We start from the raw sequence: 20,977 nt of genomic DNA, 5'->3' as shown, positions 1-20,977 counted from the left end.
CATGCACATCATCAGTGGGGAGGGAGGCTGCGGCGCATGAATCTCCAGTCTCGAGTGTTTTACGGCCACCGATGGGCTGTCGTGTATCAACAGTTGTCACTAGGATCTAAATCCTTACACATGGTCTCCACATTTCACAACCACACGGTCAGAGATGTTTGGAGTAACCGTCTCTCTCTTGCCCTCTCTCTCAGTCAGTGCGTATAAACAGCATGTTTTGGCGCAGGGAGAAAGAGCACCCTATTTCTTTCTATTCCTGTGAGCCTGTGGAACATCTTTTCAGTGCTGCATGACTAACAATGACCTTCTGTCGAGTGTGTTAGCAGCTGTACATTAAGCTGTTCCAGTTGGGGAATCACCCTCTGGTGGTTGGCTCGACTTCTAGGGCTTGAGCTAATGTTGATGTAATGTCACTGCAACTTTTAAGCTTTTGGACTGTTTCCCCCCCCCTGAATCGGGACACTGATGTGCTGTTGCTAGTTTCCTTCTCCTTTCTGCTTTCTTCTTACATCATATATAGTTCTTGTTGCTCTTCTTCAAACACCCTGTTCATTGCTGTAAAATATTGACTTTTTATTCTTATCAATTATGTCAACACTTCACATCAGTCTTGAAATCTCGAGATAGTAGCAATTTTGGTGAAGCTTATTTGTATTTAACTACATTTCAGAAAGAAATATTGTACTATATTTTGTATTACTTGTATTTCTTATTGATTTAATAGCTGGGTCAATATATAATTGCAGGGCTTTTTGTAACATAATTGACTTTTTGCTGTTTTCAGGCCTAAAATCAACATGGCTGCCGATAACCAAACACCACATGGCATTTTTAGAGAAATATTCTTCTAAAATATTATATATACAATAGAGTACAATTGAAATTGAAAGTTATTTATAAAGATATTGTAGAAAATCTGTTGACATGCGATAAATCCACACTTGACTCACACACTACTTTATATTAAATAACTCAGAAAGCCTTGGAGTCTTGCCAGTCTTTTCTTTAGGAGGAAATGACATCATGTAGAGCAGGTCATGTGATCTGGAATTAACTCACTTCCTTGAGAGGTGTTTTTGTAATGAGGAACTTTGTTGAAAATGATTTCTGGGACACAGATGCAATTTATTATTTTCCATATAAAATTTGATATATTGCCAGAAAAGAAATATCTGTCATGATTATCTCAGCTTAATAAAAAGAAAAAAATCAAAACAATTATTGAATGAGCTCATTTTATTATTGCTTAGCTAATTAGAAGGTGGTTGTTATTAAATTCGGATGGTTACTTAGTTGCCATTTTAGTGATAGCCAGTCATTTTTTATTAATAAATAATTGTTTCCATAATAAATAATAATGGAATTTGTAAAGATATGATCATAATGGACATTTTTTTAAACTTTTAATAAAAATGTATGCAAGATATAGCCAATGGACTTCAAAAGTCCCTCAATTATATATTGACCCACCTACAGATAGTAGTAATTTTCAGATTAAAATCTTAAACACACATAAAGACCATATAAAATATGATATATTGTTATTTATAAGACTTCAGTACTTTTGCTTATTACTTTCAAAGCTGGCATTAAACAAAAAAAACAAAAGAAACTCAGAATTTTTATGTATGTATGCACCTGTATGGAGCGTTTTAAATGTCTTCAGTTAGTGTTTTTCTGTGTTTCGCAATTTTACTATTTTGATTTACTGTCCCCAGCATAGTTTCCAACTACAACAGTTAACTGTCATAGAAAAAGCTCTGATAAACACACTGTATACAACATGTCCAGGCAGATAAACAGAGTTAACAACTGTTTGGTGATCACAGGAGTCTGTGGCGTCTGAAGGCTGACTCCAAATCTTTGATAATGTTGGTACATTTTTTTTGGATGGAAGTAAGTGAATTGTCAATATTGTGACTGTAGCTTGTTCTGCTGCCCCTAAAAGGCCAAAAGAAACAGTTAATACAGGTAGGAGTAAAGTTTTGAGTGCAGGACATTGACACTAACACCAGACAGGCTGAAAATCATGCAAAAGTAAACAAAACTGCTTTTAAAGTAATTTAAATTCTGTGGCAATCACTGTGTAAGCCCGCATAGCAAACTGTAGGAGAAGTTCATGTGCAGACCGGCTAAACTTCGGCTCAGCAAACAGAAACAGTAATAAGTCAGACCTTCTGCAGAAACAGAGGAGGACTGTCTATAAACACATGCTAAGTGTAGTGTTAATGCCACCTCAACACTGCACTTTATGGCAAAACGATTACCTGACTTCTTTTAACACACTTCCTTCTTGCTCTCTCTCTCTCACTCTTCCTCCCTGTGTCTTCAGAGGCCAGGTTTATATCTGCTCACCCCATTGCCGACACCTACAATCCAGACGATGATAAGATATACTTCTTCTTCCGCGAGGTGTCCTGGGAGGGCAACGACAAGAGCATCCTCTCCCGAGTGGCTCGTGTATGCAAGGTGAGATATTGCACAAAAGGAAGTGTGGAAAGTGGGAGGCACGGGAGGAGGGTATGACAAATGGGTGAACAGGTAGCAGAGAGGGAAGGGGATGGAAGAGACAGCATTATGCATGTATGTCAAGACTCAGGTAGTGTTTAGAGAAATGCGGATTTAATGCTTGGAAGATAACATTAAAGCAGGTAAGAGTCGGAGCTCTTGCACTGTGTGAGGGCGTCATAACTTCTCCAGTGATCTGGTGAGATAAGGATCTTTGTGTTTGTCATTACAGAAGTTTTAATGTCCCCACCCCAGTCGGAATCTTTTCCAATTCATTATTATTTTGTAGTCATCTGAGTCTGTCAGGGGCAGTAAATCATTTTTTACCCTCTCGACCAATCATACTTTTACTGCCTTTAGTCAATGACAGCAACATATTTGAAAAACCTGTGTGCCATATCAGTGTCTTCATTTTTGTTCCTTAAGTTATTTGCTTTCTGGTAAAATAGTGATAAATGTTATTTTGTAGCACTACTATACACATCTTCAAAGACTTACTGGCTTTGAAGGGATTTAATTAGCACGATATTGTTACATATTTGGCACCATTACATTACATGACAGATGTTTTAGTCCACTGAGACTTTCAGCCTCTTGTGGACAAGAGCTAAAAGTCATTTTTCAGTTCTATTTGACAGCATGTCAAAACAGCTGTAAGCTCATGTGGGCACCACACAGCTGACTGCAGACAGATTCGTGATTAGGAACCTTCTGTGCACCACACAGTGCGCCATTAGTCATTCCCAACGGAACCGGCCGACACAGCGGTTTGCTATTAGCATTCAGAGATCTATTGCTACATTCTTAGAGAAAAGCTTTCAGGGTGTTTATGACTTAGGAGTAAGCTGTAAGGCAGACTGGAAGGAGATTCCTCTGGATTACAGCCCTCTCTTTTTTTCTTTTTTCTCTCTGTCTCTCTCTCTTTTTATTTTGTGTTTTTCCTTCACTTTCATTATCTAAGTGTGTTTTCCCTCCATGTAAAAGGAATGAGGGTGCTTCACATCAATCCTCTTTGAAGATTATCACTATTGTGAAACATCCTCATTAAGTGCTTACATTTTTTTGTGGTCTCTTAAACTTAAGTGTGTTTTTGTGTGTGTTGAACCAGAACAGTCTTCTCTATACCACTTAGTTTGTACACCGGCTTAACAAGGAGGAGGGGTTCTTTTAAGTTTTCCATGCATCACAAAGAGGTACACTTGAACGCTCTTACCATAGCTCAGTCAAAGGTCGCAATTTAAAACAGCGATTCATATGCTAAGATAAAACTTGCATTATTAATCAGCAGCCTCACTTGATTTTAGTGCTCATTTCCAACATGCTGCCCTTCCACTTGTTTCTTTTCTCCTTTCATGATGGCCCCTCTTCTCTCAGCATTTTTCTCTCTTTCTCTTCCTATCCCCTTTCAGTTACTCCCAACTGTAATTATATTAACAGGAAGGACTCCCCTGTGCTAGTTAAACAAGCCGACATATACTCGAGGCATGTGTTTCACCTGTTTATTTTCCTAATTAGCGAAGGAAATCTGAGTCAGGCTGTGATGCAGTGTGTTGTCTTTCTATGTGTGAGTCCATTAGATAGATTGCAGTTGGACTGTGGTTAAGTGCAAAGTGTATATTATTAACTGCGGTCATCTTTTGGCCATGTTAGACAGCCGCACTTTGCCGACTGCGGTTTTGTTGCTGAGTGTGAGGTTGTGTTTCAGAATGACGTTGGTGGGCTGAGGAGTCTGACCAATAAATGGACAACCTTCCTCAAAGCCAGGCTTGTGTGCTCGATCCCTGGACCAGACGGCGTGGACACACACTTTGATGAGCTCCGTAAGTGACTGTGAAAGGATAAAAAAAGTGAAAATCAAGGCCAGTAGGCTGAATTTGATCTTCTAGAAATGACCTTTAGGGAGCACTTCATTTAGAAGCACTGAATTGCACCAACAGTAGTGCAGTTGTAGTAGTAGCCAACATTAGACTGCAATTTCTGCTAAGTATAAATATAGATGGAAGTGCAGCTATTTTTTTTCTATGAAGGTATACATAATAGTACAAAAACAACATTTTCATTTCATCCCCTCTTTCCTGTAGAGGACATCTTTCTGCTCCCCACCAGAGACGATAAAAACCCCATAGTGTATGCAATCTTCACAACCTCCAGGTAAGTTCTTCATCACACCATCATCAGTCCTATCTGTGGTCTCTCCTTTCATATTGTAGCCATAACCTGGTCTTTTGTTTTCACTTTTCTTTCAGTTCCATTTTCCGTGGCTCAGCAGTGTGTGTGTACAGCATGGCAGAAATAAGGTCTGTGTTTAACGGACCTTACGCCCACAAGGAAGGCCCTGACCACCGATGGGTAGAATACGAGGGGAGGATACCGTATCCCCGTCCTGGAACGGTGTGTTGTCCACCACACAGAGGAGCACAGACACAAAAAGCTAAAACCCTTTATCGCTCTCACAACTACAGATGATTTTGTTTTCACAATTTTAGATAAAATCCTTCATTTTCTTTATAATCACCAAAGATAAACATGACCTCATTTAAAAGTGTGTTTTCGTGGATTCAAGGGTGAAATGTCCAAGATGCTGCAGGGCCTGCTCACACCTGCACATGCAACCTCATTAAGTATGACACAACCTTGACTTCGATGAGGTTACATGAGATGTTAATCAGATTCTCGTTTCATTTTGTTTAAAAATGTAATCAAGGCAGGGAGTGGGAGGTATGGAGGATTTTTGTGTGAACTTCAGGTGTACAGCTGAGTGAGCGATCATGTATACAGAAAGAGATGGAAGGAGTGCCACAGATGTTCACCATGTGGTTTTCTTCCTGCAGTTCTCAGTTTGGCCACTAGAAGGAGACACACACCAGTAAATAGTCAAGTAGTAACCGCTTAGGAGTTGAAAAGTTGGAAAGAAATATAATATGGCAATCACTGTCAGGGAGTAAAATTATCATGCGCACAAGATCAACATTTATTCTTTTTCCCTCAGTGTCCAAGCAAGACGTATGATCCAAGGATCAAGACCACCAAAGACTTCCCAGATGAGGTTGTCAGTTTCATTCGATTCCACCCTCTGATGTATCGCTCTGTTTACCCTCTGACTGGCCGGCCGGTGTTCACACGTGTTCGGGTGGACTACACGCTGACTCACATTGTGGTGGACAGAGTTTTGGCAGATGATGGACAGTATGAGGTCATGTTTCTGGGAACAGGTGAGCCATGCACATCATCTCCTCCCAGTTATCTTTGCAAAGCCTAAATGTGACCAGCAGAGGGCAGTAGATAACTTTGAGTTGTCTTCAACCTCATGGTAATTTAGTTTTGTTGATGGGAAACTGAAGTAATATAAAGTTGCACTTTGGTCTCATATTATGTCGTCGGTCTCAGCACTGATTCATTTGTGCATTTTATCCTGTATTTTGTGACAGCAGTTCTCAAATCCTCTGACGATGGTCTTCTGATGGTGTCTTAGAGAAGTTTGTTTGGACTAGAAGTCATCATCTTTGGACATTATTCACTTCTGAACGTAAAATATACATCATGGTTTACTTGATTTCACCCCCTCTTCATAGATGCCGGCTCAGTTCTGAAGGTAGTGAGCATCACTCAAGAGAACTGGTCAACAGAGGAAGTGGTGCTTGAGGAGCTTCAAGTGTTCCAGGTTTGGTTCACAACCACAAATACATGCATTTTTAAAATTTGTTGTAAGTTTTGCTTCCTGAAAGATACAAACTCTTTTGTTGCGGTTGGCGGGACAGCTGACTCATCAAGTGGTGAAATACCCATCATGCCTTTGTTACACAAACTCTGCAGCGCTGATAGATTTTCTGAGCTATTAATCAACAAACCCAGCTGTTGTTTTGTTTCAGAGATCCAGCAATCTATGTTTGTTTAGGTGGTAAAGCTGACTGAGTTTGTTTTACTTTTTGCAGGTTCCCACTCCCATCCTCAGTCTGGAGTTATCTTCCAAACAGGTTTGTTCTCATTCTCCTCCCCTTCATTCAGCCACTAGTTCTGCATATCTTCTTGCTTCTCTGCCTTCATACATGCTACATGCATTCAGTCATGTCATGTGCACATCCCTGATCAGGCACAAGACATATAGTTTGTTTCAATCGTTCGCTCATGTATTCAATCTTTCTGTCTGTCTTGAGCTTTCTCTATTTTTTTGCAGCTCTCTCACCCGTCTGCCTCATTATCTAAAGGTCAGCAGTGTCAGTAGACACTTCAACCCCAATCACAGCTTCCATTATTCTACAGCAGTATTTGACCTGTGTGTGTGTCTATGTGCCTGTTTGCTGGTGTTTTCAGGCGAGTCAGAGCAGATCAGTAGAGTCACGTTTGTGAGAAATTCTCATGCTCTCTTCTTAGAAATCCTTACATGTCTGCGATTTGTTTCAGGTGCTATTTTGACATTTTGACATTTTAAACGAACGTTTTTCGGATGGATATTGCCTTGGCCTTTGGTTATTCTTGAGCATAATTTCGCAGTAAGGATTTAAAAAAGGACATTTTGATGGATGAAGGCTGGAAAAAGTCACGAAAACCCTAATTTTCTTTTCCCCAAGTGTTGAAAGTATTTAAGCTGTTATCAGAACTAACTAATTAATCATAAAGTAGAGTGATGTATCCCTCTGGATGATGTATAGTTTTATACTGTTTCTGTTGTACTGTGTCTAAACCATATGTTACCATGTTTGTGCACTTCTAAGCAAATGAGTTTCAGCTGTAAATGATAAACTTGGACGTTAAATTGATTTCTATACTTACCTCTCCTAAACCAGCAACAGCTCTACGTGGGTTCAAGTCAGGGTCTAGCCCAGGTTTCCCTCAGCAGATGTCACCTCTATGGCCAGGCCTGTTCCGAATGCTGCCTGGCACGAGACCCCTACTGCGCCTGGGATGGGCACATGTGCTCACGATATGTCCCTGCATCTAAAAGGTATAGAAAGAGGATGTAGGAACTGCACTTATAAAGCACTTTGTCATCTTAACATTTCTTAGAGCGTGTTCATTCACCCACACACCAATAGTAGCAGAGTTGCCATGCAAAGCACTTGCCAGCCAACAGGAACGACTTGGGGTTCAGTGTCTTGCCCAAGGACGCTTTAAAAGGAGGAGGTGGGGACTGAAATGTCAACCCTGCAATTTGTGGACAACCCTCTCCACCGCCTGAGCCACAGTCACCCACATGACACTTGCATTCGTTTTGGAGTTTTGAAATATTTCAATGTGGCATAGCGTGATTTACGGCAATCAACCGGAAAATACATGTCATTCAAAAAACAACAGCAAAAAACCCAACATAAACTGCTTAAAACAGGCCCCTGTTGTGCCCTAGTTTTCCATAATGTGTTTCCAAGGCTGGTTCTTTATTCTCGGCTGTCAAGAGTTCATAGTTTCTGCTAAATGTATGGTCTGTTTTGGTTTTCTTCACCTCTGCAACATTTTTCAATGCCGACGGGCATTCTTTCCTTTGAGGCAATGGTAAGAGATGCTGTCCTTCAGCTGATTAATGCAGCTGTCATTCAACACCTCCAGAGTGGAGTCCTTGAGGTGCAAATGCATCTGTGCGTTGTTGTTCTGTGCTTTTGTTTGTGTGCTCGCTTGCACGAACCTCAGCTCTACAGAAACCATACCCTACAGCTAAGGGTCATACTGCCATATTATTGGCCGGCAGGGATGCTGTTATGGTTTGTGCAATAGTGGAGGCCTCACTTTTAGTCTGCAGGGCTCTTTGAAAGTAGATCTTCATAGTGTCAGTGAATGTAAGCTACAGATGTCCCATCACACAGGACTAACAGGAAGAGGAGGAAGAAATCAATACAAACTGAAGGAGCCCAAGAGAGCAACACCAAACCAGAGGCCAAAGAAACTTTACTCTCTCACTCTTTTTATAAACATATAACATGCATGTAGCTATTTTAAGCAGTTTATATGTTTATAAGGTGAACAAATTCTGAAATAAATTGATATTTATTGTAGGATTATAGGATTCCGTAATGGACAAAAACACCTGGGAAGTTTTGTTGTCCATTTCGGACTATCAGTGGTCAGACGTAGCCTTAAATCATATTTTTGTGTGTTTTCACCCTTATTGGATAGTTACAGTGGAGAAAAACAGGAAATATAAGGAAGAGGAGCAGGGGAATGGTATGCAGTAAAAGGTCTGGCCAGCTGGGAATTGAACTGAGGACTCACTGCTTTAAGGCATTTGCACTCGTGTCTGTATGTGCCCTTAGGTCTCATTTAAGTGATGGTGAAAAATAGTTCCTGGAAATAAGAGTCAAACACATTCCTCACATATTTACCACAACAATTCTACTTTTTTGGTATATGCAGATTTGACATTTGAGAAAACACTTGACGTGTGAAAGGTGTAGATTTTAATAGCTTTTTTGCTTGACTGACTTGCTAAATTAAAAATTGAATGCTGAAAAAAGCACAGAAAACAGATTGTCATGATATTTTTATCAATGTGTGTATTTTTCCAGTAAATATGAGGTCTGAGGTAATAATGTTAACATTTTATGCTAATACTTGATTTTTTTTATTACTTTAAAAATAATTTTATGTAAGCTTTTCTCAATTGTCTACAATTTGAACTTGATGCAAAATTGAAAAAAATCATTGCTGCCTCTTCCTCTGGTTACTTAAAAATGTTTTGTCTAATTCTTACTGTTTATGTGTCTTTGAGAACATCTGAACACTTAACAGTGATATTACTAAAGTCAGAATTCTTATTCCTAAATAAAATCCTAAAAAAGTCCTTTTATTTTTAATTACTGTGTGCTTTTTTTCCAGGCGTGCCAGAAGACAGGATATCAAGAATGGAGATCCTGCCATTCAGTGCTGGGACACAGAAGACAGTATGTGCAGTTTGTTATCTTACGAGATTCATCCTGTGTCTGTCTCTCTAAGAAGGCCTTTCTTTTTGCCTGGAAAGCTGCAAATGCACATTTAATGAACAATGCAGCACTGTACAAATTATTATTCAATCTGTAGCATGACAATGAGCCCAGCTTACAGTCTGTCATAAAGAACTGCTGCCGAGTGACATGAAAGGAAAACCCAACACAAAGGTACCTTATAAGGTTTTGGTCATTCTGTGCTGCTGTAGAAGCTTTGTGCCGTTAAGTCCATAAGTCTCTGTAAGTCTACTGGAGGGATGAACATCATTCTTCCAAAAGATATTCCCTCATTTGGTGTTTGGTTGACGGTGTTGGAAAGCGCCGTCAGGCATGTCGTTTTAAAGCTCCCACAGGTGTTCAGTTAGGTTAAGATCTGGTGGCTGTGAAGACCATAGAAATGATTAACACCATTTCCATCTCACCTGTCCATTCAGTCAGTGACTCTTCTTGCCCTGTGGACTGTCTTTCTCTTCCAGGACGACAGTACCACTCCCATCAATGTTTCATCATAGGATAAAGGTAATCACTCGGAACAACTCCTTATTGATTTCCAGTGACCCTTCTCTCTAAAGGGACAAGTAGACCCAAAGCATGCCCCCAACAACATAACAGAGCCACCAGATTCCATCACTGTAGGGGTCAAAGGATCAGATTTTTCCTTTCATTCGTCACCATCCCGCATCATCATAAAAATAAGAATGTCCTGCAACAGATAGTATGGTCCCATTAGTGCAATGATGTCCAAATCACACCTGGCCTGATTTAAATACTAGGAAGAGCTGTGGCAAGTTTTCCAAAAATCTTACAACTAACAACCTACTTGTCAAGCATTGTGAAAAACTGAGTGCATCCAACCTTTGCACCGTCCTATATAGACATCAGTTACCCAGTTCCTGTGTGAAACCTGCTTGACAAGTGTTTTTTGGAACAAGAGAAAAGATTCCTGGTAAATGACAGTCGTGTTTTCCTCAGGTCTTGGTGGAGGACGTGTGGAGGAGAGAGTTCTCTATGGGGTTCAGAGCAACTCCACCTTCCTCGAGTGCATCCCTAAATCCCAGCAGGCTCAGATTCGATGGTACAAACAAAGACCTGGATCGGATCGTAAGGAGGAGGTCAGAGAGTGTACTCATCTGCACACACCACCTTAACAATAAAGCACAGATCCTTCTTCCTCTTCTTTCCTTTTCTTGTGCTAAAATCCGAAGATGGAAATTGTTTTCATTGTTGCACCTGAGGGGTTAAGTTTTTTCTCATGCCAGGTCAAAAAGCAGAGGAGTTACAGAGTCAAAGACTGGGTTTTTACATAACTACTGCTTGACTTCAGCCTCACTGACTCTTAAGTTCGAATCCTGAGCTCTTTAACAACTGTTTGTGCCACAAATCACATGCATGCAGCACATGCTAATGTTTATGAGCGTCCAGAGCTTTCTAAAGACGTTTTTCAGCTCTTCTGTCTGTGAGGAAGGCGAGGAATGACTTAAACCAGACTCTCCCTTGGGGTTGGGGATGGGACATCATCTATCTCACGTGAAGGACAGAGAAAAAGGAGCATGAGTTACATTTTACCCTGCATTTAACCTTACTGAGTAACAAATGTTCATGCTGTACAACTGCTTTTGTTTTTGGCCAATTATGGATGGGTCAAGGGAGACTGTGCATTCTTAAATGTACATTCTCTGGGTAGAAAAATGCAGCACAGCTTTAGAGGATAGTGTGATCAGAACACAAATTGAAACTGTATAAAATACTGTCTTCACACATAGAATTGGGTAAAATGACACTAGCAGCTCAGTTTCCAGCTACTGCAAAGTAGTTAAAACAATTTCATTCTTGCTGAAAGTCTTGGAGATAATAGGTTGGACAAACAAAGACATGCAGGGATGGAGAGGTAATGTGTTTGTATTTGAAGTGTAGAAAGAACCTCATTGATGATGACACTCGTCTCCTGAATGAGACAACAGAGACGTGCTTACTCAGCACCTCAGTGTCCTCCCCTCCCCTATCCAAACACACAAACCATCCTACACCCACCGCGAGTGGCCCTCTCACTGCTCAACCCACTCGCTGCTCATCTCTCTTCCCACTTCCCACTATACTAATTTACTCCCGCCACTGTCCCCTGTCCTCGCTCTCAGGGGTGAATGTAAGCATACTGACAGGTGCAGAGGCCACTAAAGACCCATGTGTTCCTTTATAGGCTTTCACAGCAGTGAGCCCAGTGGTTTTTTTGCCTATGTGCGCATGTGTGTGTGTGTTTCTTTATGAACCCCTACAGTGGAAATCATAACAGAGCACTCCCGAGGGACGGCCATGTGTTTTGGGGTAATGAACACAATGGGTGTTTTCTGTGTTTGTGTGTCTAGGCATGCAATGATATGTGACCTATTGTACTCTAGACAAAGTGATGAAGGAGCAAATGCAGGAGTTCTTCCTCCCCCAAGACTGTCATGCATGATAGACACAGAAGCTAGGAAAATATGATGGATTAACAGCAAGTTTGTTGGTGGTGGATAAGTGTCCAAGAGGTTTGATTTTATTGGAATATGCAAATAAATTCATTTCAAGGTGACTGAAATCTTATCTCACGGTTTCTCTGCCAAAGAAAAGGTAGGAAGAACCACCATCTGGACTTACTGGCAGCTTAGTGCATTTTTTCCCCTCTTTGTGATCCATTATTTAAATAATAGTGCAGACTCAGGCGGGGCGGTACAGCAAAAACTTTTATAAAAGCCTGTCGTCCTGACAAATGGTAATCATTATGTAAAACTTAAAACTGCTGTTTTGGTGTTTGAAAAATTAGAAAATGAGAAAACAAACCAGACGGTCCATTAGGATTCAGACAGTGTCTTAAGGGGTACATATCTTTATAGTTTAACAGCCAGTAAATGAATAAATAAATTAAATTCTTTGGCAGAGAACATGGTAAATATCTCAATTTCTGTAGATGAAATACCCAGGACAAAAGGAGAGTAAAGCAAAAATGCTTGCATGTTGTTAAATTATTATACTAGGCCTAAACTGACTGACATTTAATAACATTCAAGGAACATCCTACAATCACAGTTTTCCAGCTTAATTAGAGAAATACTTTACTTTAACTCTGACTGGGCTGAGTCTATATACTTTCTTTCTCCGTTTTGATGTCACAGAACATGCAGCAATGAAATAAAAAAAGGTGTGAGTTCTGTTTTTGCTGATTTCTTCTTTGGCATTTGGTGAATAAGCACATTTACAGTCAGTTGTAGTCTGAGCAACAGCAACACAGCTGACAGTGAAAACAAAGTGAGGGAGATCAAGTCAAAAACACATAGCTGGAGGTCAGAGAAACACGCCCGAAGGGAATTTTTTCAGGTGTTGGAAGACATAGTGTAGTTGTGTGGGCGTCTTTGTTTGAACTGTGTAGCACAGCTTGTTTTTCAGTGTCTTTATCTGAACCTTGCTCCTTAGAAGATGTGCAAATAGTATTTTTAGAACCAATGTTATGTTCAAGGATGTTAGATGATATCAGCGACATCGGTGGTATTGATCAATAAAAAAAAACAAATATCATGATCGGCCCAAAATGAATATTGACAAGCATTATATGCCTGTTAGGCGAAAGGTTTACAGTTTGTTTGAAAATGTTACACACAGAAAAGTTCTTTCTTTTTTCAAAAAGCATTGCATTATATGTCTGCACCTGCCTGTGGGCCATTATGATAAAAGTAAGTGTGATATCATGTTAATTCCACTAGAAACTAGAGAAACTGATCTCTTCTGCTACTGGGTGGAAAAAAATTGTGCATGTATTGATATCAGCATCAGCAATCACCCAGAATGACTTGGAAAATATGAGTGTATTGGACAAAAAAAAAACAAAAAATCAAAATACTCCTAGTTATTGGACTTCTTTGGCCAACAATAGTCTCATCTCTGGGGCTGTGGCTTCACTGTCATTGTCATTTTTGTTCTTCTTAGGTCTACATATTATTCATCTACTTTTCATTCAGTAGTTAACAAAATAGTAGTAATTGTAGCAATGAAACTATATGCATAATAAACCAGAATCTCATGGTTGTATTTTGCAGTCGTAATGTGTCCCTCTTTTGGTGCAATGATCTACCTGCCTTGGGGCAGCAGGTGATCATCTCAGTGTCTGGCTCATTTCAACCTCTCACTCTCAGTGCTTTTCTTCCCACTCTGTTTCCTTCTGTCTGTCATCCCCTCTTCGTCCCCGTTCCTCGACCCTCCTCGTCAGTCCCACCTTAATCTCTCCTCACTTCTCACTTCCTGCCTTCAAGCTCCGCATTTTGTGCACTTTGTTTCCTCACATCTTTCGTGCCGTCTTCGCAGTTTCCCACAGTTGTTTTTTTTTTCCTTTCTCCCTTCTGTGTTTTTTGGTTTTGATAAAGCCATCCTCAGCCAGCTGTTCGCAGCGCTCTCCAATAATTTCTCTCTTCTTATCCCCTTGTAAAAGTCAGCTATTAAAGATGTGAGATGGAACAAATGTTGCTGTCTTCCTCACAGCATGTTTGTATTTGTGCGTGTTTGTCTGTTTGTGCCTGTAATGCGTTCACCTCCTGGAGCCTGGAATGCTAGCCCATTAGAAAACTGCTAATAGGAAAAGCATGGATCATGTTGAATGTGATGCGCAGTGTTCATTACAAGCAAAGCACCAACTTCTTAAAAGCTCGAGAAGGTATTTATCTAATAATTGAGGCATCAGGTTATGTAAGAGGCAAACCGAGGAAACCGCTTTTTTCTACTATTAAAAATGGTGTTTCATTGGATTACTCCAGGTGCAGGCAAAATTGTTCACACGCACATTTGCACCTAAGCTTGTCTACAAACACAGAATGCAGTACAATTGTCTTTTGCTGGCTTAATCACACACCCAAATACACACAGACACATACACACACCGCCACACAAATAAAGACGGACCATCTGGGTAAGTTTTAAAGTCTGGCATCACTGTTTAGTCACAGATGCCTTGATTTGGGATAGCAGAGGGAAGATGTCTGAAAAGGCGCACAAATAAGCACATAAATAGTGATGGAATGAATTACAAACAGACAGAGACTTCCATGAGTGAGATTTTTACGTTTTTAATATGCCGGCCATGTGTTTTGTCAAGTCAGTCAGGTGTGCCAGGAAACAAGAATGTGACAGGAGACAGACTGGCGAGTCTAATGTGCGCAAAGGTCGACATCCAGGGAGGCTCTGAGGCTGGTGGGTCTGCCTCTGCCTGGACGACACATCATCAGTGTCAGACCTGGAAACCACCACAGAGCTACACACACACACACATATGTATCCGTAGCACAACATATGTGCAAATTCATGGCAATATTCTGGCTCTCTTATCAGTTACACCTAGAGAGGGTCAGGGCAGGGCTGTGGGAGGTATGCTTTTGAAGCAGCCACACATGCACAGGCACACACACGCTGGACGCTCGCTCTCATGCTCTTTCTCCGTCCTCTCCATGCAGCTGTGTTGTTTTAGGCCCCGACAGCAGCCGCACCAGCTGATGAATCGCCGTGGACGCTAAATGAAAAGCGGACCATAAACATTAGCATGCTACTTAGCCTTACACTTTAACGACAAGCAAATACACTCTCTCACCAGCACTTACTGCTTACACTCATTATGCCCGCGAAGATCTCTCCACACCACATAATGACCTCTGGCTCCCCAGCGCTGTGGCTGATGCTCACCGCACCCAATTCAATATGTTTCCTGTTTCAGGGGTCATTACCTTGTTTAACACACCTTGGATGCAAATCTTGCGTGAAATGTATGTGTGTAAACCGGGTGGGAGGTATCAAGAGGGTGTTATGAGCAATCAGCCTGAATGATTGTTTGGGAGGGGTGAGACTCAGAAGAAGATCACATAATCACATAAAGGGCCGTTAAAATGATTTTTTCCACATTATTTTCTTGCACACGGTCGATGGATTTAACGTGGCTGTCAACACCTGAACTTGTTCTTTGTGATGTAGCTCAGTATGTTTCTTTTCGTCTCACAGGTCAGACTGGATGATCGCGTTGTTCACACCGACCGAGGCCTCCTGATTCGCTCCCTCCACGCCTCAGATGCTGGTGTGTACGTGTGTGTGGCTCAAGAGCACACACACTTCACCCGCACCCTGCTCCGTCTCACGCTACAACTTGTTACACATGGACAACTAGACAGAAAACCCAAGCCGAGCGAAGATCCCGCAGCGGAGATGCACAACGGAGCTGAGTCACGTCAGCGTTATAAAGACTACCTGAGAGTGATGAGCTCCCCCTTCAGCTCCCTGGAAGAGTACTGCGACTCGCTGTGGCTGGATAAGCGCTCGTCGAGGGCGCGAGGACGAGGCTTAGGGGGAGTTGGCAAATGGAAACACATCCAGGAAATGAAGAAGAGCAGGAACAGGAGACACCACAGAGAGAGGGGAGAAGAGAGAGACAAACATGTGCGAGGGAGAGCAGCGAGGACAGCAAAGCAGTGAGGGAAGGGATGAAAAGAAAACCATTAAGGGTTAGCTGTGTATATTCTCTGCTTTAATGATGAAGCTGATGTGACAAAGAACTGTGAAACTACAGTGTCAGATGAGCACACAAAGTTTAACTCTGAGCATGAAACACCAGCAAGGAATATAAAGTCCAAGAATTAAAAATGCATGGCAAGCAATTGGAAGTAGCATGGCACTGTAGGTATGGCTTTTTAAAAAATCTGCCAACCACAGTTTATAATTGCAGTTGTTTGAGGAAAAAACATCTTGTTCAGGGATTTTATTTTTTATCCTGATTTACAGAAGATTCCAAAAGTATAATGCTTCAAATGCTCTGGATGAAACTATGACATCAAAGACTAAATGACTGAATTACTATGGTAAAGCTACTCAAGCTGCAGTATACCTGACCAGGTGAAGGACTGTAACATAACTGATGTTTTGAACAGCTTTGACTGCCATTTTTTTCTTGATGGTATAAATAAATCATCCAGTCTAGAGAGGTAATTATTTCATGATAATCAAAGATACTGAAGTAATGAAACTAGGAAAACATCTAAACAAAGTATATTTTTAAAAAGGAATTTACTTGTGGTATTGACATTGCATTCACTTTGAATGACTGTAAATATTTATATGACATGTACAGGAGATACAGCATGCTCATTTTAGTCTTATTACTAATCTGTTTTTCTATAATTATAATCATGTATTATGTTTGGCTGACAAAATGACATATTTTTGTACATTCCCTTTACTATCATGTATTGTAGTTGCAATAGATGTTTTCATTACTAGGGTTGTCTGAAAGTTATTTAAATAAATTTGTGTTGGAGCCTCTCTTCCCTGAATTGTTTGTTCACTGAAATTCCATGCAAAGATAAAATCAATATGCAGAAAATCTATTGGTGCAGTTACAGGCAGTCTCAAGCATATAGAAGGCGATAATAGTAAGCTGACTCCTAGCAAACAGCCTTTAGTGGCTGTGGACAAACCAGAACCGATACCGGCTGAATCAGAGAAAACACCCTATGAAGATCTGGCTCCACTGGACTGGCCTGAACCTCCAGAGGGTCAGATCATCCATCTCTCCAGAGAGGGCATCCTGCCGGTGGTGAAACCCCTCAGGGCTCATTTCAGCACGGGCCTGGTCGTCAGTCAGGTCAGGAACTATCTTGCTGCATCTTCTGAAAATGTTGCCAGAAGAAAAGTTCCCCAGTGCTGTCACTTTTTCCAGACTGCCAAAAGGCAGTTTGAGAAAATGGCTTCAGAACTGAAGATCACCTCCAAGAAGAAGGATCCAGAGTTCCTCGTGGATCTGGAACAGACTGAGTCTGCTCAGTCTGTGGTCGGAAGCACCAAAGCTGATGACAAATGCCCTCTACCTGGAAGTGTTCCGGGGTCTCCCAGGTCGGTTCCACCAAAACATTCTGGAGAACATCAGAACATCAAGATCACCACCCCACCTGAAGAAGAACCAGACGAACTAGAGGAACCAGAGATTCCTGCATACGCACTTTCAACAGCGCCTTCCAGGCTGAGTCCTCGTTCAGGTCCCAGAGATGCTGTGGTTTCTGCAACCATCTGCAGGGACGATGAGGCTGAAGGTTCTACACCAGTCCATGAAGAGCCAAAGAGAGCTCTTCCTCACCACAGCCACTGTTCCCTCTAAACTGCACGCGTGCACAATTGCGCACTGCTGACACGGTCTCTGCACAGAAAATCTGCGCTGCGCACAAAAAAAAAAAATCCAACCTAAATTGTAAATAAAATAAACACGTAACAATTCATTCTGTGCTATTTTTCAATGTGAGTCAGTGAGTGACCGGTGACTGGCTGCTGCAGCCAATGATGCGATTCACATACGTATTTACCATAGACTGTATATACTGGTATTTACGCAGCTAATCAACGTCAGGCGTCCTTATGTGCAGCCATCGTTGTTCTCATAGATATGAATGAGTAGATAGGACACGCCCCTTTGAGCTGCGTGCTACGGCGAGGCTAAGCTAGTGGGGGCAAATTTTCAGTGCATTACGTTGATGTAGACGGCGTGAAAACGGAAACAACATGTATGCCGGCTCACTGTGCTGCATACAATTACACACTACGCCATACGATTGAGACAAGGAAACTTGGAATGACTTTTCATCGGTAAGAATAGTTTTTGGCTCTTTTTTCATTATGAAATCTTGTTGAGAGCTTCCAGTCTATGAGAGCTAACTAGTTAGCCACTAGCAAAACACTAAGGCGAGCTAGCGGCTTGACAACCAAATACCAGATGATTAATAGTAGCTGTAGTATAGTTGTACAAGCAGTAGTAGTAATACTAAAAGTACAAGCAGCAGTAGTAGTATAAACAGCTGTTAGAGTCGTAGAAGTAGTATCAGCATTTGTAATAGTATTACAAGTTGTACTAGCAGTGCCAGTATCAGCAGCAGTAGTGTGTACTACCACTACTACTAGTAGTAGTCACATTGCTATTACTACCACCAATACTACCAATAGTAGTTATAAAGCCTAACTCATGTATATCCAGATTACCATCTATGTTCTTCCTCCAAACCCATTTTATGATTGGGATTACAGGCAGTTCTTTAGGACTGCTCTCAAACAATTGAAATGTTACTGAACAAGGTTATACTTATCAAATTAAATAGCTCTGGTCTCCAGTATATTGGCGAATTTGGTTCTTTGTACTTAATTTATTAGCATGATTTCTTTTTAATATGTTGTGTACAGACTTAATTACTTCTCTGTCTACTTTTCTTACTCCATGTAGGTTTCCCAGAGACTATGGGTTGAGGAGGAATTGGAAGTTTGTCGGCTTAGACCTGGTGTCATTCCATCAGTGTTTAACTTCCCGGCTCATCTTGGAAGAGTACGTGCCAGAAAGACCACGACCAAGCAGCCTTGAGATCTTAGGCAGCGTCTCCCTGAGGTGGGTGTCGACGGTGTTCATGGTCAGGTCTGTGGTATTCCTGTCAAAAAACAAAACAGAAAAAAAATCTAGATTATAAATCAACATGTAACCAAAGCACTCTGTGTATAACGCCATAGTATAGGATGTAGTTCAGAAAATGTCAAAGTATAGTATGCTTTACTCAAGAATAACATAGTATGGCCTGTAGATCATAGTACAGCATGTTGGCAAGAAGAAAAAACAAAACATTGATTATTATGTGGTTCAAAAAGCGCAAAATGATAGGATGTTGCCTAAAATTGTCATGTATGATATGTGGTTCAAAAAATGTCATAGTGCAGTATATTGTCAAAATTGTATGTAATTCAAGAAAACATCAGAGTATAATATGTCATCTAAAAAATGCCATAGAATAATATTTTCATTGCACAAGTAAAAGTATAGTAACTTTTAAAACTGTTCGAATTCTTATATGTTGCTAAAAAAAACACAAAAAAACTAAAACAAAAAAAGTCACAATAATATGTCAATTAAAAAAAGCCTATAGTATAGCCTGTCGCCCAACAAACATCATAGTATAGCATGTCGCTCTAAAAACGTCATAGTATAGCCTTTAGTCCACAGCTGTCAGTAGGTGAGGAGCAACACAAAAACAGTCCAAACGCTGGTTTTCAGAGGGTGAGACGAGAATTTATTTGAAAGAGTAAGTTTACAACAACACAACATGTGAGGGGGTTAAAAACAAATGGGTGTTAGTAAAATAAAAATAAATCAACAGAACTAAAAGTGAACTTCATGTTGACATTGATGGGCATTCCAACCAGAAACAAAGTAAAAGATAATCAATACGAAAACAAACTCTTCCTGTTCACCTCTTAAAACCCAAAAACACACCGCAGTAGCATCCTAAACTAAAACTACCAATGGGTTTCCTGTTTTCCTTTCTGAACAATTCAAAGGTCCCTCTCTATCTCCCTACACATCCACCAACCACTGGAACACATCTCCAAAGTTCTGCCAGGCCAGCTCAGCTTCCCCTCAGAAGAAGTTCTGCCACCTGCCAGATGAAGGAGCCTTTTGAGAGGCAGCTGGCATCGTGATTGGACTGTACTTTGGTCTGTTCCAATCCAGCTTCAGCTCCAGAGACGGCAGGCGGGACGAGTCAACGGAGGCCTGGTGGACGAAGGCATGCAGCTGAGTACAATCCAGAAAACAACAGAGGAGGAGTGCAGTGGCCCAGGGCCAGAACAACCAGAGTAGCATCATATGTCTCTTAGAAAACATCATAGTATAGCCTTTGGTATGAAAAAACACCATCATATACATCCTGGATTGTACAAATAACAAGTCAATGGAAAGAGACATACATTGTAGAATTGTAGTAATTGTGGGCTGACTGATTTACTGATTATCAGTATTTTATTTTTTACTGATTTACGTTAATAAATACATTTAAAAATGGCGCTACTTTGGCTCTGAACCTTTATCTACCTGTGGTCGTTCTGTCTTCTGGAGTGATTTGATTGGTTATACGTAACGAATAAAACTCCTTTAACTTAACATCTGTAAACAAAACAAAAACGTATCAACAAAGCTTTCTGTTAGAGTTTGTGTTCTTCTAAGTGTAACTCCAAGATTTTAAACTTTCATTTACTGCAAATGAATATCTACTCCAAATGTCTCACTAATAATCATTATCAGCCTTAAAAACCCACAAAACACCCCTCTATAGTCGACGACACTTAGTACAGTCTGGTTCCTCCTCCTATAAATCTGCTTGGAATCTTTCACTTCCTGTTTGTCAAAGTGGCCTTCTACCTGGACAGGTTTTGTTGGAGCTCATGCAGCAAACATTTTGGGTAACTGCACTTTAATATGGATGGATGACACTGAATTAGAGTCTGTTTTAATGAGACTGAGTTAAGATATGTAGCTCTGTCATTAAATAGTAAATTATTTCTCAGAATTCACAGAGAAAAGTCTGAAATGTTTGCTAGGTTAGCATCCCACATGTTCTTTGGCTCAGCTAAAGCTAACTCTCGCCAACTTCTGGATCTCTTGAGTTGCTTGTTGTTAAATTATCTTGCTATAGGTGCTGAAGCTCAGAAAGTCTGAGATGTTTGTTCAAAATAAGCTCATTCTCAAGTCTTCTCTG

The 20,977-nt window shown here is 40.7% G+C and overlaps 1 protein-coding gene across 1 annotated transcript in view; it reads left to right on the top strand.

The window, feature by feature from the left end:
* The window catches only part of sema3d (sema domain, immunoglobulin domain (Ig), short basic domain, secreted, (semaphorin) 3D), a 63,219-nt gene extending 46,480 nt beyond the window's left edge, over positions 1-16,739 (top strand). The window contains exons 8-18 of the mRNA XM_055009261.1: positions 2,333-2,469; positions 4,214-4,328; positions 4,590-4,659; positions 4,755-4,899; positions 5,498-5,720; positions 6,081-6,169; positions 6,441-6,482; positions 7,293-7,450; positions 9,313-9,377; positions 10,392-10,531; positions 15,429-16,739. Coding sequence (XP_054865236.1) covers positions 2,333-2,469; positions 4,214-4,328; positions 4,590-4,659; positions 4,755-4,899; positions 5,498-5,720; positions 6,081-6,169; positions 6,441-6,482; positions 7,293-7,450; positions 9,313-9,377; positions 10,392-10,531; positions 15,429-15,896 — 1,652 coding nt within the window. The 3' untranslated portion in view covers positions 15,897-16,739. The remainder of the gene's footprint in view (positions 1-2,332; positions 2,470-4,213; positions 4,329-4,589; positions 4,660-4,754; positions 4,900-5,497; positions 5,721-6,080; positions 6,170-6,440; positions 6,483-7,292; positions 7,451-9,312; positions 9,378-10,391; positions 10,532-15,428) is intronic.
* The last annotated feature ends 4,238 nt before the right edge of the window (positions 16,740-20,977 follow it).

The sequence above is a fragment of the Amphiprion ocellaris genome, chromosome 3 (genome assembly GCF_022539595.1).
Source record: "Amphiprion ocellaris isolate individual 3 ecotype Okinawa chromosome 3, ASM2253959v1, whole genome shotgun sequence".
Taxonomy (NCBI): Eukaryota; Metazoa; Chordata; class Actinopteri; family Pomacentridae; genus Amphiprion; species Amphiprion ocellaris.
The sequence above is the reverse complement of the archived record's forward strand: the minus strand, read 5'-3'. Positions and strand labels throughout refer to the sequence as shown.